This window comes from Oryzias melastigma, linkage group LG11 (assembly GCF_002922805.2).
Source record: "Oryzias melastigma strain HK-1 linkage group LG11, ASM292280v2, whole genome shotgun sequence".
In the NCBI taxonomy this organism is placed as follows: domain Eukaryota; kingdom Metazoa; phylum Chordata; class Actinopteri; order Beloniformes; family Adrianichthyidae; genus Oryzias; species Oryzias melastigma.
In genome coordinates this window covers 12,757,108-12,772,167 of record NC_050522.1, presented here as the reverse complement: position 1 = coordinate 12,772,167, position 15,060 = coordinate 12,757,108, and the positions used below count along the sequence as shown (strand labels likewise).

Below are 15,060 nucleotides of genomic sequence, written 5' to 3'. Positions count from 1 at the left end.
CAATAAAATTTACCTGTAACAAGAGACTCAACTTCATTTTGTTTGTTTTTATTCAATTAACATTGAAAAAAAAAAACTTTTTTAAGGGTATTTTAGAAATGTTGTGTTAATGCTCTTTACTAAGAACCTGAAAAATATTTCAAATTCTTTATACTTTTAATAGCATTCTATTGCCACTAGATGTCGCTAAAGCACAAGAGTTGAGCATGCATCTACAACCAAGTACTTGTCATCTGTAAAGGGCTCTACTTCACAGCTTCATTCCTTAACCACTTTTCCCTCAAAAAGTAAATGTCACACTGTACACCAATAGCGGCAAACATTTTGAGAGGAGTGTTTGTTTTATGGACGTTTTTTTTTTTTTTTCCTTTTCTGTTCCAAGAAAATACATCAATGATTTTCACTTTCAGTGATTTTCTTGAATCAGTTTATAAATTTATAATTAGTTGCTAACTCTGTGAAACTGAATTGATTTGCATTTGTTTTTGCGTCATTTTTTCAGGTCGAATTTTTGTTGTTGTTGTTAGCCTTTGTTCTTCTGAACCACAGAACCTGAACAGCACTAAACTTTCAACTGTCAACTTCAAGTTGACTAACGAACTCTGTGGACAACAAAATACCCAACCCCTACGTTCCTCCACACAGAACAGACTTGTGTATGTCCTGTCAATGCTTTTTTTTTTTTTTAACACAATCATTTAGTTTTTAACAAGATTCTGTTGTCTGGGTTTTCATTCACACACTCTAGGCTCCTCGAGGCGGATTTTTACACCCAGCAGTCAGAGTGCCTAACCTTATTCAATCCACGTTACATAAAGCATTTCATTTATTTTTAGGTTTACAGTTTAGTGCATCATACATTACCAAAAATGTAACATCACAAGTTGTGTATGCAAGCAGCAACATATAAGATTTAATTGTTTTGTGACATTATAACATGTTTAATAGTATTTCGCCCCACTGCTAATGGGATCTTTGCCTTAAATGGCTCACACAATGGTGTTTGTCCTTCACATTTGTGATATTATATGGGGTCTCCTCTACACTTGTTAGACCCAGATTCTGCAGCTGTCTATATTTAACAACATGTAAAGAAATGTTGTTTTCTTTGCACAGAGATGGAATTTTGCTTGACACCTGCCTGTATTGTGTAAGTATTGACTTGTATGTGTGTGAAGTTTTTTGAAGCCAATAGATATGTTTGTAATATTTGAGTGTGTCTGTGGACAAGTCCCACCTTTATGAGTAACATCTACACTTGACTGTAAAAATCTAAACTTCCAGCAACTTGTAATTCAACCCCCTCCTGCATCTTAATCATCCTCCAACTTCTTCAACCCGCTTTTTCCTCCGTTTTGTTTGGGAACCCTCAATCCCCATCACTGGCATCCCACTCTCTCCTTCTGTCTTCTCCTTTCCATCTGGTCCAACAAGAAATCTATACAAACATAATTAATATAAATAACATTTAGCCTCAAATAAAAAGGGATTTATACAAATACACGCCTCGTGTGTCAGAAGACTTATAACCCCCCCAATGTAACAGTAAAATCTGTCCGACATAAGACACCTTCAGCTTTATTTCAGCTGCTGCAAATCTTTTAAAGTTAATCTTAAAAAAAAAAAATAAAAAAAAAAATAAACAATCCAAAAAAATTGTTTTTGAGATGGATACATTGTGTGTCCAGAAAAATGTTAAATGATTGCAAACTTTAGAGCAGCATACAATTTAAATAAAATTGTGCATACAAATATTAAAAAAAACTTTGCTTTTTAACACTATCATACGTAAAATCTTGGATGGAAATAATATTTTCTTTAAGTGATTATATTAGAGAAATTGTACATACTATAGCTTAAACAATTTAAGAGAGCATTTTAGATTGTCCTCACTTCAGATTGTATAAATATAGATTTTCTTTTTGCATGGGTACACAGGTTATTACTCTTCAAATTTGTGGAAATACGGTATATTTTACTGGGAACTACAATATGAAAACATACAGTATAAACAAGTTTCCTTGCAAAGGGTTTGTGACGCATAAATAGGATATACAGTTTGTCAGTATACGCTTAATTGCTGGGAGTGGAAAATGTCAAATATCTTCTTTGTTAAAAATCCCACTCACATAACATTCATTCACCATCTTCTCGACCGCTTCTTCCCTTTCGGGGTCGCGGGGGTGCCGGAGCCTATCCCGGCTACTGAAGGGCGAAGGCGGGGTACACCCTGGACAGGTCGCCAGTCTGTCGCAGGGCCTCAATCACACACACATTCACTCTCACATTCACACCTAGGGGCAATTTAGAGTCACCAATTAACCTATGAAGCATGTTTTTGGATGGTGGGAGGAAGCCGGAGTCCCCGGCGAAAACCCACGCATGCACGGGGAGAACATGCAAACTCCACACAGAAAGGTCCCAGCCGGGATTTGAACCGGGGCCTTCTTGCTGTGAGGCGAGAGCGCTAACCACTGCGCCACCGTGCAGCCCTACTCACATAACAATTCAATGCAAAGGGATTGCTAACGTCTTCTGTGGCTTACATAAAAATGTTTATCCAAGTTATTTTCGGGGGGATTCTTTTTTTTTTTAGGTAAGGTTCACCTGCGTCTTTATTTAACTGCCTCCAGCGATAATAAAATGAATTGTTTCTGCTCAGGATGACTTGCCAAAAAGACATTGAAATATAGTTTGAACCGGACCGCTCAAACAAAAACAAGCAAAACAAAATATAATTTTAAAACATTTAAATGGCTTCACTGTGGAAATTGTATAGGGTAAATGCTATCAGCAAGAAGCAATTTGTAGTTTAGGTATAAATGCTGTACAAAGCTTTGTAAACACCTGCCAAGCTATTAGGACTGAGGTAGAAAGAGCAGCCTTGGCATCATGTGACCCATTGATGAAGTCAGACTAAAAAAAGGGGGAGAGGAACACAGAGGTGGAGCATTTGCAAGAGAGATAGTGAGAGGGAAACCGAGAGAACACTGCTGATGATTCAGATGAGAATGATTCTGATGTAATCCTCCAGCCACTCCCTCCAGTTCTCCTGCTTACAGGGCTCTTTCTAGATGCAAAAGTTGCAGTACGCTTCTCTTAAGCAGAAGGATCTAACTTGTCCTATTCGCTATATAGAAATTGTATTATATGGAAATATAAAATGAATTAAGAGAATGTAAAAAAGAAAAAAAAAAGTCACCAGTCACATTACTGAGAAGAATTATGACTCACTTTCTTTGTGGTTGCTTTCACTTTCAAGTATCTTTAATTTCACTTTTAGAAAATAAATTTAAAACCTCACATTAATATATGTTGACAAACACTTTTTAGATAGAATGCAACTTAAACTAATTGCTTTCTTATTATAAAAGTCATACAGTAAAAAATTATAATTAAAAAATAAAATAAACAGAAGTCAGAAAAAAACATTATGAGTTCAAATAAAAATGTGTCAACTAAAAAATCAGTTATCTGTTCACCAAGTTTTAATTCCAATATCTGTTATCAGCACATCTACTAATTACTAAAAGAAAAACAAACAAACAAACAAAAAAGCATTACATTCCAAATAAAAAAGAAAATGTCCCCAAACAAAGTATTTTGGAACGATTTCAGTAATGATGGAAGTGTTGAAAGTCGCATTTCAGAATGACAGAACGGTGGGATAAATGACTTGGGTAATTAAAGAGGGATCCTGAAACCTAAGCGTTGTTATTTTCCATAAAGCGCTGACATAAAGGAGGTCTGTCATCAGCAATGCTGATCTAGGATCAGCTTCCTGCCTTATGTTGGCAATGCGTCTTTATTTGACCTGCGCCTGCGCACAACATGCTGTTGGACAATTCGGGAGCAATCGTCAGCAAAGGAAGACTAACATTTCTACTCCTTAATTTTTTTTAAAGATCAACAAAGATTCGTCAGTGAAGAGGAATTATTACGATCACAGCAGAATATCAGACGAGGAAGTCTGGATAACTAACTAAATCAATAACATGAGAGAAAAAAAGGTTTTGTCACGTGTTCAAGTCTGACCAATCGGAATAAGCCAACTCCAACGGAAAATATTGTCTTTGTTCGGATATTTTGCCAACTTTATTGAAAGATTTGGGCCAATTGATTTATTTCTTATGATAATTTAGATATAGGTGTGCTTTTTTGTTAAGAAAGGATTACTTCTGGAAACGCTTCACCGTGGTCTTTGTGTGCTGCCACGTGTTCAAGTTTTGAGAAGCCAGCCTGATTTCATCACAAGTCTCCCCTCCCCCATCCACCGCAGGGAGCTGAGGAAGAAGGCGGACATGTTGGAAGGAAACGTGTTTGTTAAAAAGTATCGAGGTGGAAGACGAGATGATTATTGGAAGAAAGGTTTCGCATTGTTTTGGGATTTACCCATCGATACCTATTAATAATTTAATTTAAATGTTTTGTTTAACCTACATTTTTGTGACTTTCCTGTTTTGATTTTTTTTTTCAAATTAAGGTTTTGTTAACATGATCAAAGGATAAGACTGGTTTTGATGGTATTAATTTAGTCGTCCATATTGTTTTTCTTCATTTCATAGTGACATTGTGGGGACTATGTAACCTTGGTGTGGGGGATGGGCGTGTTGGTTAGGTAACTTTTGTTAAGCATGATTTAAACTAAGTCAATATAAATAGTTTCATTTATTTTTCCTCTTAATTCATTAGTAATGCTATTTAAAATTCTAATGTAATTCGCCAGAGCTTTTAGTGTTGTTGTTTTGAGGATTGCATTTTACCCCGTTTATTGTTTTGATATGTATTAATTTGTCTAAATTACTCACCTTGTTTTGCGTTTTGATTTTTGTTTTAATTTTAAACACAAGGCGAGGTCACTTTGTATAAAGTGCTGTGTCATTCTGTTAGTGTTAGCATAGCGACGTGACCCTTCCAATGTAGTCGTCTGCTTGATGTAAATCTGCGTTTCTGTACGTTCTGTTCTTTCCTTTACTTTTACAGCTATTCGTCTTGGTTGTAAGTTTTATTTTTCAGGGTTACTTTCTTTTTGGCCTTTACTTCTTTGTCTGATCTCAAGATTTTTTTTGTTTTGGATGTTGGTGAATGTAGTTAGTGTATCATTTTGTATATTATAATTGTTTTTTTTTATTCCAATTGACGATTTGTTTTGTCGTACGAGTAAGTTATATATGTTTAAGCGCTCAAGATGGCGACTGTACACGTTTTCTAGAAGAAAGCGGATATTCTGTAAGCGCAGTTGATCAAGGGGAGGCTCTTGTTGAGGGTTCTTGTGACCGACTAAGAGAACCAATAGGATTGCCAGTTCATCAGACTGAAAGCCCGCGTTATGTCTCTGCTGGCCAATCCTAGTGATCGGCTTTTAAAAAGTTGACGTAATGGCGATAAAAATCTTCTATGCCCTCTCTTTTTGTCGGTTAATCACGTTACAGGTTTAACCAGCCAGCATCAAATTCGACGTTTATATAAAGTTTGATCTTATTCTTCTAAGGCTAATTTGCCAGCTTGTGGGTCGCCCTGGAAAGTTTCTCTTCGAGCTTCCTCTGTCTTGTGGGCGCGGTGACTTTGATAGACATGTATCTCGTCAAATAAAACTGAAGAAGGCGGGGTCAGTAGCTTACAGTCCAACCAATCAGACTGGAGGTTGGGCTATAAAAGAACGGGTGTTGTCGCACAGTCGCCATTTCAACGAAGTAGTGTGCTCTGTTGTTCTGGCGGGAGCGGAAAAAAAACTGACGACCGGAGACGGATCCTGGTTTTGACTCTGGCAAAACAGAATCCGGATTCATCCTGATGGATATGGCTGTCAACCCGCCTTTTGACAGGTACCTACCGGTAAAATTGACTTACCTTTCCATCAGTCGGGAAATTACAATAAAATATACGATATTTCTAAATTTGGTGAAGAACGACTTCTATATTTTGTGATGTACCTGGAAGCGAACAGTGAACCATGGAATGCACACCCCAAATACCGGAGATTAAATCCAGACTAAATAAAAATTCGTTTATTTTAAGTCTAAGTGAGCCGAGACTGTTGATTTGTGCTTCACCGGCGCCATCTTCGGAGCCTCTGCCGTTCTCTCCCGCTGCTTAGCAGTTAGCGGTGTTAGCATAGCTTTAGCATTCGCACTTTAAATCGCCCTGACATTATTACTCAGTGTTTTTTACTCAATGTTTTCTTATAACTAACCAGTTTAATTGTTTTCGTGCCTCTGTGCCTATGTAGTCTCTGTTTGCGCGGTGGAAACTCGCATCCATCGTAGCCTGCACCTTTACCGGTTTGTTGTGGTAGCCATGTGGCAATCGGGACGCGTTATTATTGGCACTTCTACAACGTGGTGCTGTAGTATAACAAGTTTAGCTGCTGTCAAGTTTGAGTTTATTTAATGTTTCCGTTGGTGATTGGTAAATGTCGCACATGACCCCCTCCACCTAATAAACTAAATGTGTACACTCCGTTGCTTAGTTACGGGACACATCCTTCGAGTATTGGTATTTTACATTATCCTAGTCCTATTCTTGTTTTTATATTTATTACATTTGTTCTGTAGACGTTTATACACTTGGCAGATTTTATTGTCATAGATTTGTTTTGTGTAATAAACTTTGACTAAATAAAGTACACTAACTGTCAAATAAGTTTCCAAAAGTTGTATCATTTAAGTTACTTCATACAAATGATTTTTTTTTTTTGGTTTTGTTTTTCTACATTTAAGTTGAAATAGTTTTTTTTTTTTTTTTAAATTTGTCCAATAAAGACTGTTAAATATTTACAAGAGCATGTTTCCAGTTACAACATACACTATTAATTTTATAAATTTTCAGTGTTTTCAGTATTGATCCCAAGCAATCTGGTAAAACAGTCGAGGCCAAACCAAGTTCATTAATTTTTTAAACTCAAATTGGACATAGTTTTTTTTTTCTTCTTCTTCTTCTTTAGCTCTACAGTGAGTGTAATAGTAATTTTTTACCATGTTTGGAACCATAAGGGTAAGTTTTAGACTAAAAAAATTATAATTTCTACTCCTAACTTCTATAACAATATAAATATTTAGAAAATTTCATTTTATTAAAAAGTAGTGGTTCTTATGCATCATAGTGGGAGACCACAGAATATACTTTTCTCCAGCAGTTCTTTAGTGACGTCAAGACCGCCCAGTACTCGTGGGCTTTTTTTCTCCATACCTTGAGGGAAGCGTGGGCGGAGCGTGAGTTAGTTTAACAAAGCAGGGGTGGAGCTTTGGTGCAGGGCTGCTGAGTAAAAAGACAGGAAGACCTGCCATGTGTGCTGTGGAGGGGATTTTTGATCAAACGGAAAGTGGGTGCGCATGCAGCATGACGTCACAAATGTCTGTTGGTTTTTCTTATTATCCTCTTATGCATATATAAACTCAAAATGCAATTCTAATCTATTTATAATTTAAGTGGTGTTCTTTAACTAGTAGTAAATGAGGGAAATTATTCTAAAAGCATTAGACCTCCCTGTGGAGCTTATGACTGTCGCCGAGTTGTGAATCGGATATTTATTCTCCACAGCTCTCACACTGGGATTGAGATTGGGCATACAGGACTGATGATGGATCAGAGCACAGCCGGAAAGCGCATTCGCAAACCCTCCCTGCTCTACGAGGACTTTGAAAGTCCAGGGATGCCCCCCATCAATCAGATGGCTCCCTCAGGACCCCCTCAGCCCCCAGTGAGAGACCCAAGCAGACACGGAAGGATGACCAACCAGCTTCAGTTTCTACAGAAAGTGGTCCTCAAGTCTTTGTGGAGGCACCACTTTGCCTGGCCTTTCCATGAACCCGTAGATGCCGTCAAGCTCAGCCTACCTGTAAGTGAATGTCAGGAATGAAAAACCTCTTTTTGGCCTCGTCAGATATGGATTGGTTTAGTTAAAAGGGTTGTTGTTACTTATGCTTGTATTTTAGGCCAAGATGTCTTTAATTGTGTCTGCTTTCTTTTCAGGACTATCACAAAATTATCAAAACTCCCATGGACATGGGCACCATAAAGAAAAGACTAGAAAACAACTACTACCGCAGTGCCAGCGAGTGCATGCAGGACTTTAACGCCATGTTTACCAACTGTTATATTTATAACAAGGTAAGTGAGGGTTGATGACAATCTAAACCTCAAAACAATATTAGGGTCCTTGATTGCTGATCACTATTTGATTTTATGTCTTCCTGCAGCCAACAGACGACATTGTCCTGATGGCTCAGTCTCTGGAAAAGGCATTCTTGCAGAAAGTGGCACAGATGCCCCAGGAGGAGATAGAACTGGCCCCACCTGCTCCAAGGAGCAAGCAATCTAAAAATCTTAAAAAGGGAAGGAACAGTTCAGGTAAGCATTGCAGCTACAGAACATTTGACATGTCAATTTAGAAAGATTCATTTTATTGAAGTTGTGTTTTTGTGTTTTGTCCCACAGTCCTTGGAGGAGTGACGACAGCTCATCAAGTTCCAGCTGTGTCCCAGTCGGTGTACTCCCCTCCCACTCCAGAAACGCCGGACTCCATCCTCTCCACACCCCCACAGACAATTCTGACTAAGTGCAGTACCCCCACCCTTCAACCTGAGCAGACTATCCCTGCCATTACAGGCCTACCTCCTACACAACCTACAGCTAAGGTATGTTGTCATTTGTCTGAAGTGGATTCCGTAGTGATACTCTGACTTTTGGTTTGACCAAAAAGGCTCCTGTTTACTTCACAGAAGAAGGGCGTGAAGCGGAAAGCAGACACCACAACCCCAACCACTGTGGCAATGCCAATTATGAGCACCCTGGGGGTCACTGGCATCGGCCTGGGGATGGTAGGGGGACACGACTCTCCGCTCACCCTCACCTCCCTGGGAATGGACCACAACTCCAGTCTGGGAATGAATCAGGCCATGGGGATGGGGATGGGGATGGGGATGAGCATGGGCGGCGGAACAATGATGCTGGGCGCCAAAGCAACATCCGGGAGTCGAAGAGGAGTGAGCGGACGGCCCATCAAACCTCCAAAAAAGGATCTGCCGGATTCCATCCTGCCGACTCCTGTGCGGCGCAGCAAACTGAGCCCGCAGCTGCGCTACTGCAGTGGCGTCCTAAAGGAGCTGCTGTCAAAGAAGCATGCTGCGTACGCCTGGCCATTCTACAAGCCTGTGGATGCCGTGTCACTTGGTCTTCATGACTATCACGAGATCATAAAGCAACCCATGGACCTCAGTACCATCAAGGTACTTGAAACATGCAGTCGCTGCTCTGCATGAGCGTAGACAGAATCACTACAATGACACGCTTCAAGTCACTTTCTAAACAGGATGTGCTTTTGTTTTGTCAGAGGAAAATGGACAGCAGAGAGTACAGAGACGCCCAGCAGTTCTCTGCTGATGTGAGGCTGATGTTTTCCAACTGCTACAAATACAACCCCCCTGATCATGATGTTGTCGCCATGGCCAGAAAACTCCAGGTACAGTCCTCGCTATTACTCATTACACTGTTTGCGGCTGTCATAGTCACATCAGTCGGGGTTAGTGTTTTCCACTGGTGGACTAACTTTATTTTTCTTTCTCCTAGGACGTGTTTGAATTTTGCTTTGCTAAAATGCCAGATGAGCCCCCAGCACCACCGAGCTCCACGTCTTCCTCCTCCTCGTCTTCCTCCTCCTCTGAGAGTGAGCTCAGCAGTGAAAGTGAGGAGAGTGAGAGCAGCCCGAGCTCCGACTCTGAAGAGGAGAGGGCAAACCGACTGGCAGAGCTGCAGGAACAGGTTTGTACTCCGGTTTTTCTTGCAGACAGAATCCTCCACGGCGAGGAAAAGTCCACTCAAAGCTTTTGATGTGTAGATGCTGTGTGGTAATGTCTTTTGTTTTTCTGTCTGTCTCCAGCTGAAGGCCGTACATGAGCAACTCACCGCCCTCTCTCAGGGTCCTATTGTTAAGCCCAAGAAAAAGAAGGAGAAAAAAGACAGAAAAAAGAAGAAAAGAGTGGAGAAGGACAGACATCGGAGAATAGAAGAGGACCTGACCCCTATCAGACCACCCAAAGCTCCAAAAACGACGAAGAGCTCAAAGACTAAGAGCAACCGAGGAATGGATTGTCCTGTCATGCCGATGAAGAAGACTCAGAGCAAGAAAAACAGCAAAAGCAAGTAAGTACTGACCCCTGCTGGATGAAGAAGGAACAGAATCTTTATTATTCTTAAAATAATTTTTGTATTTTTTATTTTTACCAGATCCAAAAAGAGTGCCATCATGTTTAATATGCCCCAGCATGATCCTTTGGTGGGTCACTTTGACTCTGACGAAGAGGAAGACACTGCGCCCATGTCGTACGATGAGAAACGCCAGCTCAGCCTGGACATCAACAAGCTGCCCGGAGAGAAGCTGGGCCGCGTAGTTTACATCATTCAGTCCCGTGAGCCATCGCTGCGGGACACCAACCCGGAGGAGATCGAGATCGATTTCGAGACACTGAAGCCGTCGACACTGCGGGAACTGGAGAGATACGTCATGACGTGTCTGAGGAAGAAACCCAGGAAACCGTACGGTAAGAAGCTCTGAGACACCTGAACTTCATGGATTAGCTGTAGCTTTGAGAAATGTCATCTCATTTGTGTGCGTCTTATCAGTGAGTACGAAGAACAGTGCTGGAAAGTCCCGGGAAGAGCTGGCTCTGGAAAAGCAGATGGAGCTGGAGAGGAGGCTGATGGATGTCAGCGGTCAGCTGAACTCTGGAAAGAAGCCTGCTAAAAACAAACGTGAGTTCTTGAACTTGGAGATGCTCCACGTAAACATTTGATTCCCCTTAAACACGTTTTTCACAGATATTCTCTTTTTTCTTGCAGCTGACAAACCGGCTTCAGACGTTCACACCCAGCCGTCACGCTTGAGCGCTAGCAGCTCGTCCTCGGACTCCTCCTCATCATCTTCTTCATCTTCCTCCTCAGACACAAGTGATTCAGACTCTGGCTGAGGGATGCCCCGACCTTGATAAAAGGGTGTTGTGACCCCACCTATCCCTCCCCCTCACAAGCAGCCTGAACTGTTGCACAACTACTGAGGACGGAGCTGCTGGAGGGCTCAGATGTGGCCTGCAGAACCAGCGCAGCTCGTACTGTCAACCTGAGAAAAGACAGATGGGGCGTCCCCTGCTCATGCAGTTCAGGACAACAGAGGAGGACGCTGATTGTATCATCCCGAGGTTCATAAGTGGAGCGAGGGATGCTCCATCTCCTTCAGATAAAGATTGATGCATAAGTCGGAGGGATAAGGGTGCTAATGCCAGAATCTCTCATTTCTGGATTTTTTTTCCCTTCTTACCATGCTCTCTGTCTTTATGCTGTAACAGAAGAGATGTACAGTGATATAAATATGTATTTTTCTTTTATAAAGAAGTGTTTTATGGAGCTAATTTATTCCCTGATATTTTGGGAAAGATTGAACTGGCGTGGGCAGTTTGTGTGTTTAGTTTTTTTGTTCTGCAGTAAGAGGAAACGTGTTGGGATGAATGTGTGTTTGTGCACGAGTGTCAGGCACCACAAGCGTGTCCTTGTGAAGTTCCTCATAGTTTTGAAGCAGAAAATCCTTCTGCACACAGAAGCACCTTGTTCCAGTAGACAACAGAATGCATGCAATACAGTAGAGCAGACAGACATGTCCTCTCATCTTATCTTTGTCCTCTATGTACGAGTCAGGAGTCGGCCACTGTACAGAAATGTGTCATAGTTGCTGTTTCTATGTAAAGCTTTCTGTTTCCATGCCGGCTGTGTTTTTGGTTTTTCTTTTTCACTTGGTACACCTCTGTAAACATTTTTTTTTTAAGTCTATGTGACCAATCTGCTAATAAATTGTGAGGACGTGTCCTGTTCACTCACCTGTGCCCATATAACATCTTGGTTTCACTTTCTTCAGAGCTCTTGTTATTTTTATGACTTTCTCTTCGAGCATGAAGCAGGCTTTGGTTTGTTCATTAAATAACTAGTTTGTGTTAAGAGTTTGAGGCCTTGAGATCTCTGGCAGCTGAGTGTTTGCTCTGTAAAAGAGTAACTTTATTTTAGTGACTGCAGCGTTTTTCTGTTCCGTCTCCACTGTGTTTCTAAAACTAAGAATTCTAAAAAGTCTTGAGCTTTGACTTTCAGAAATAAGAAGTTGTACACTGTCCATGTGGTACTAAGCTGGTTATTTTAGGCTAATGTTCTTATTTTATTAAAATAACAGCTTGACTTTGTTTTTTTGCAAGTTATTTATTAAAAACGTAAAATAAACTTCTTTCTTGATTTCAAGTAATAAAAAAAATCTCAATCTAAGTTTTTTTTTTTTTTTCATTTTTTTTGCTCCATCTCCTTTTCTATTTTTTAAAATATTGGTTTTCTGGCTCAACTGCCCAAAGTTTGTCACTTCTCTCTCCTTCTGTGCTTTTAATCTAAAAGTATTTACACAAATAAAGAAGTTTTTGTTCATATTTTTGCAGATTTTGCTTAAAGCTAAACACAAGTAATTAGAATGACTATATATATATAATAAAAAATTTCTGACTGCGTAAGATTATTGACTTATTAAAAATTGTTTAAATTATATACGGGTCCGTCTGTGCTGTGGTAAAAACACGTTAAACAATTAACGTTTTAAGAGTCTAAGTTTTTTAGTTTGGTTTTAAATTGTTTAACAATGGAGAATTTTCTGTCGGGATTAGTAATATTGATGTATATACAATACATTTTGTACGCCGGATGCGCTGTCTCAAATAATTCACAAATTTAAATGACTGTTTAAATTCTGGTCGATTCGCAAGCATGCGTAGAACTTACTGCCCTCTAGCGGAAAAACTAAAACCTACAAAAACAATGAAAACCAAAATGGCGGCCTTCGCCCGGATAGTTTCAAGGTCTATTTGCATTTTAATATTGCGTGTATCTTTGTATCAAGACAAGGATACTGGGCTCTGAAACAAATTGTGTCAGGATCAGCATAGTTGTATTTTATGTGAATATGCAAATACATGAATAGCTTTATGTTAGCCTATTTATATATATTTGTAGAACGTGCTATACGTGTTTTTCGTTATGTTCAGAACTAATCATGGGTATGTGGGTCAAACACATATGTAATTTGCGCCCTCTAGTGGTCTGACAAGTGAACGCAGGAGTCTTGTTTACTTCGCTGATTGAAATGCGGTCAGTTTATGATAATATGTAATCCTTGTCGCCCTCCTGTGGTCAAACGTTAAATTACAACGCTGAATGAATTCGGTGTGGAGGTTTCAGTATCTCTGATTAATGGATAAATAAATTGATACAATTTTCACTGACTTGAAAATTTCTCCTGCTTAAGGTTAAATATTGTCCATATTTTTAAAATTGTGCTCGTTGAAGTGGCGTCAGTACTGGCCTCCTCACAGTGTGCTTCAAGGTTGACACTAGTTTGTTTGTATTTAAAGATTTGTGTTTCTCTGTAAAGTATAAAGATAAAAATGTTAGGCTACGAAACAGATCACAAAAATAATATATTTTATAATGTGAATATACAACACCGTAAAACATTTTCAAATTAATTCTCTTCTATGTGCCTTTGACAACTTCCTGTGCCGGGATTCCATTTAAATTATTCCATTTTATCCCTTTAATATTTTTTCAAATTTCAGTAATTCTAGTTATGTCAGCAGATGTGCTTTGCGCCCTCTTGTGGTCTGACAAGGGAACGCATGAGTCTCGTTTACTTTGCTGAATGAAATTAGGTCAATCTATGTGGATATGTAGTTCTCATCGCCCTCTTGTGGTGAAAACCCTGAACTAAAACAATAAATGAATTCGGCGTGAGGGTTTTAGCGCATTGAGTACCTTCGTGTTCCTAAATATTTGACAAGTTGATATAAACGTTTTTCACGACAGAAAGGTTTCTCCTTGTACACTATATTCATGTGAAGGTATTGATATTAATCTCAGGTAGCCTTCACTGATGGTTTTCCAAGCGTGCATTCATTTGTCGCCCTCTAGCGGAGAAACTAAAGTTTACAAAAAACAATAAAAATAAAAATGGCGGCCCAGGTCGTTTCAAACTTTGATACTGACACCCGGTTTGTTTGTATCTAACCATTCGTTTAATGCAGACAAACAGCTTTATATAATTTGTGTTTTGAATCTTTTATAAAACTAATTTTGGACGAGTAGGGAGGATGGACATAAGCGTAATGCTAGGGAGCAGTAGCAAGAGCTCTCTTGTCTGACAAGAGAACGGAGGAATTTTGTCTACTTCCCTGATCGAAATAAAGTCAGTTCATGTAGATTTGTAGTTCTTGTCGCCCTCTTGTGGCCAAACATTAAACTAAAACTGAATGATCTTTTTTACACATAATCTTTATTTGCAATTGTTTCGGCAAACAAGTTTTCATCAACAATGTCTCGACTTTACAGGAAATAAAGTTAACATGAAAATAAAATTAACAATAAAAAAGACAAGAACATATAAAAAAACACAACACAACAAACACAAATTCTCTTGCACACACACCCACACAATGGATTTATTTTTGTCTCAGAGTAATATAAAAATTTCAAATATTTTAAATAGTGATATTGTATTTGTACTTTTCATACATTTAATCTGTATAGCTTTCTTGTAGTTGTTTCTTCAACAATATGAAGACAGGTCTGACTTTTTTTTTCCATTTTAAGGAATAACTCGGCCTAGTCTCAGAACAAAGCATGTGTTTGTGGTCCTATTTGATAGACTGACAAATAGTTAAAACCTTTTTCAGTTGAACATTACTTTCTGGGAAATACTGTTCAACTTCCAGTCCAATACTTTTATGGTGCAGTTGAATTGTAGAATTCTGTTCTTGTGCCTTTTGGAGGATCTTGCATTTGGAACAGAATTATTCATTTTATAGGTTGATTCCTTAAAGGAAAGCCATAGCTTGGGCAACTTTAAAAGCAAACTGCTGAGGGACATTTCTGAGTCATTTTAGCAAGTTTAACTGAACTGTTGCATCAGTTTTTGAACGGCTTTTATAAATATATTTTTTAGTCCAATTGATAATTGAAATTATACATTGGTGGTTAATTTGATCAAAT

At 39.2% G+C, this 15,060-nt stretch overlaps 1 protein-coding gene across 3 annotated transcripts in view; it reads left to right on the top strand.

The window, feature by feature from the left end:
- The window catches only part of brd2a (bromodomain containing 2a), a 14,249-nt gene extending 2,210 nt beyond the window's left edge, over window positions 1-12,039 (top strand). Inside the window, exons 1-12 of one of the 3 annotated variants that reach the window (XM_024297155.2) lie at window positions 3,841-4,368; window positions 7,540-7,837; window positions 7,972-8,109; window positions 8,199-8,349; window positions 8,437-8,636; window positions 8,721-9,227; window positions 9,332-9,460; window positions 9,568-9,759; window positions 9,878-10,140; window positions 10,225-10,538; window positions 10,621-10,749; window positions 10,837-12,039. In XM_024297155.2, the coding sequence (XP_024152923.1) occupies window positions 7,577-7,837; window positions 7,972-8,109; window positions 8,199-8,349; window positions 8,437-8,636; window positions 8,721-9,227; window positions 9,332-9,460; window positions 9,568-9,759; window positions 9,878-10,140; window positions 10,225-10,538; window positions 10,621-10,749; window positions 10,837-10,964 (2,412 nt within the window). In that variant the 5' untranslated portion in view covers window positions 3,841-4,368; window positions 7,540-7,576 and the 3' untranslated portion in view covers window positions 10,965-12,039. The other 2 variants (XM_024297147.2, XM_024297164.2) reach the window with 2 other exon arrangements.
- Window positions 12,040-15,060: the final 3,021 nt, after the last annotated feature.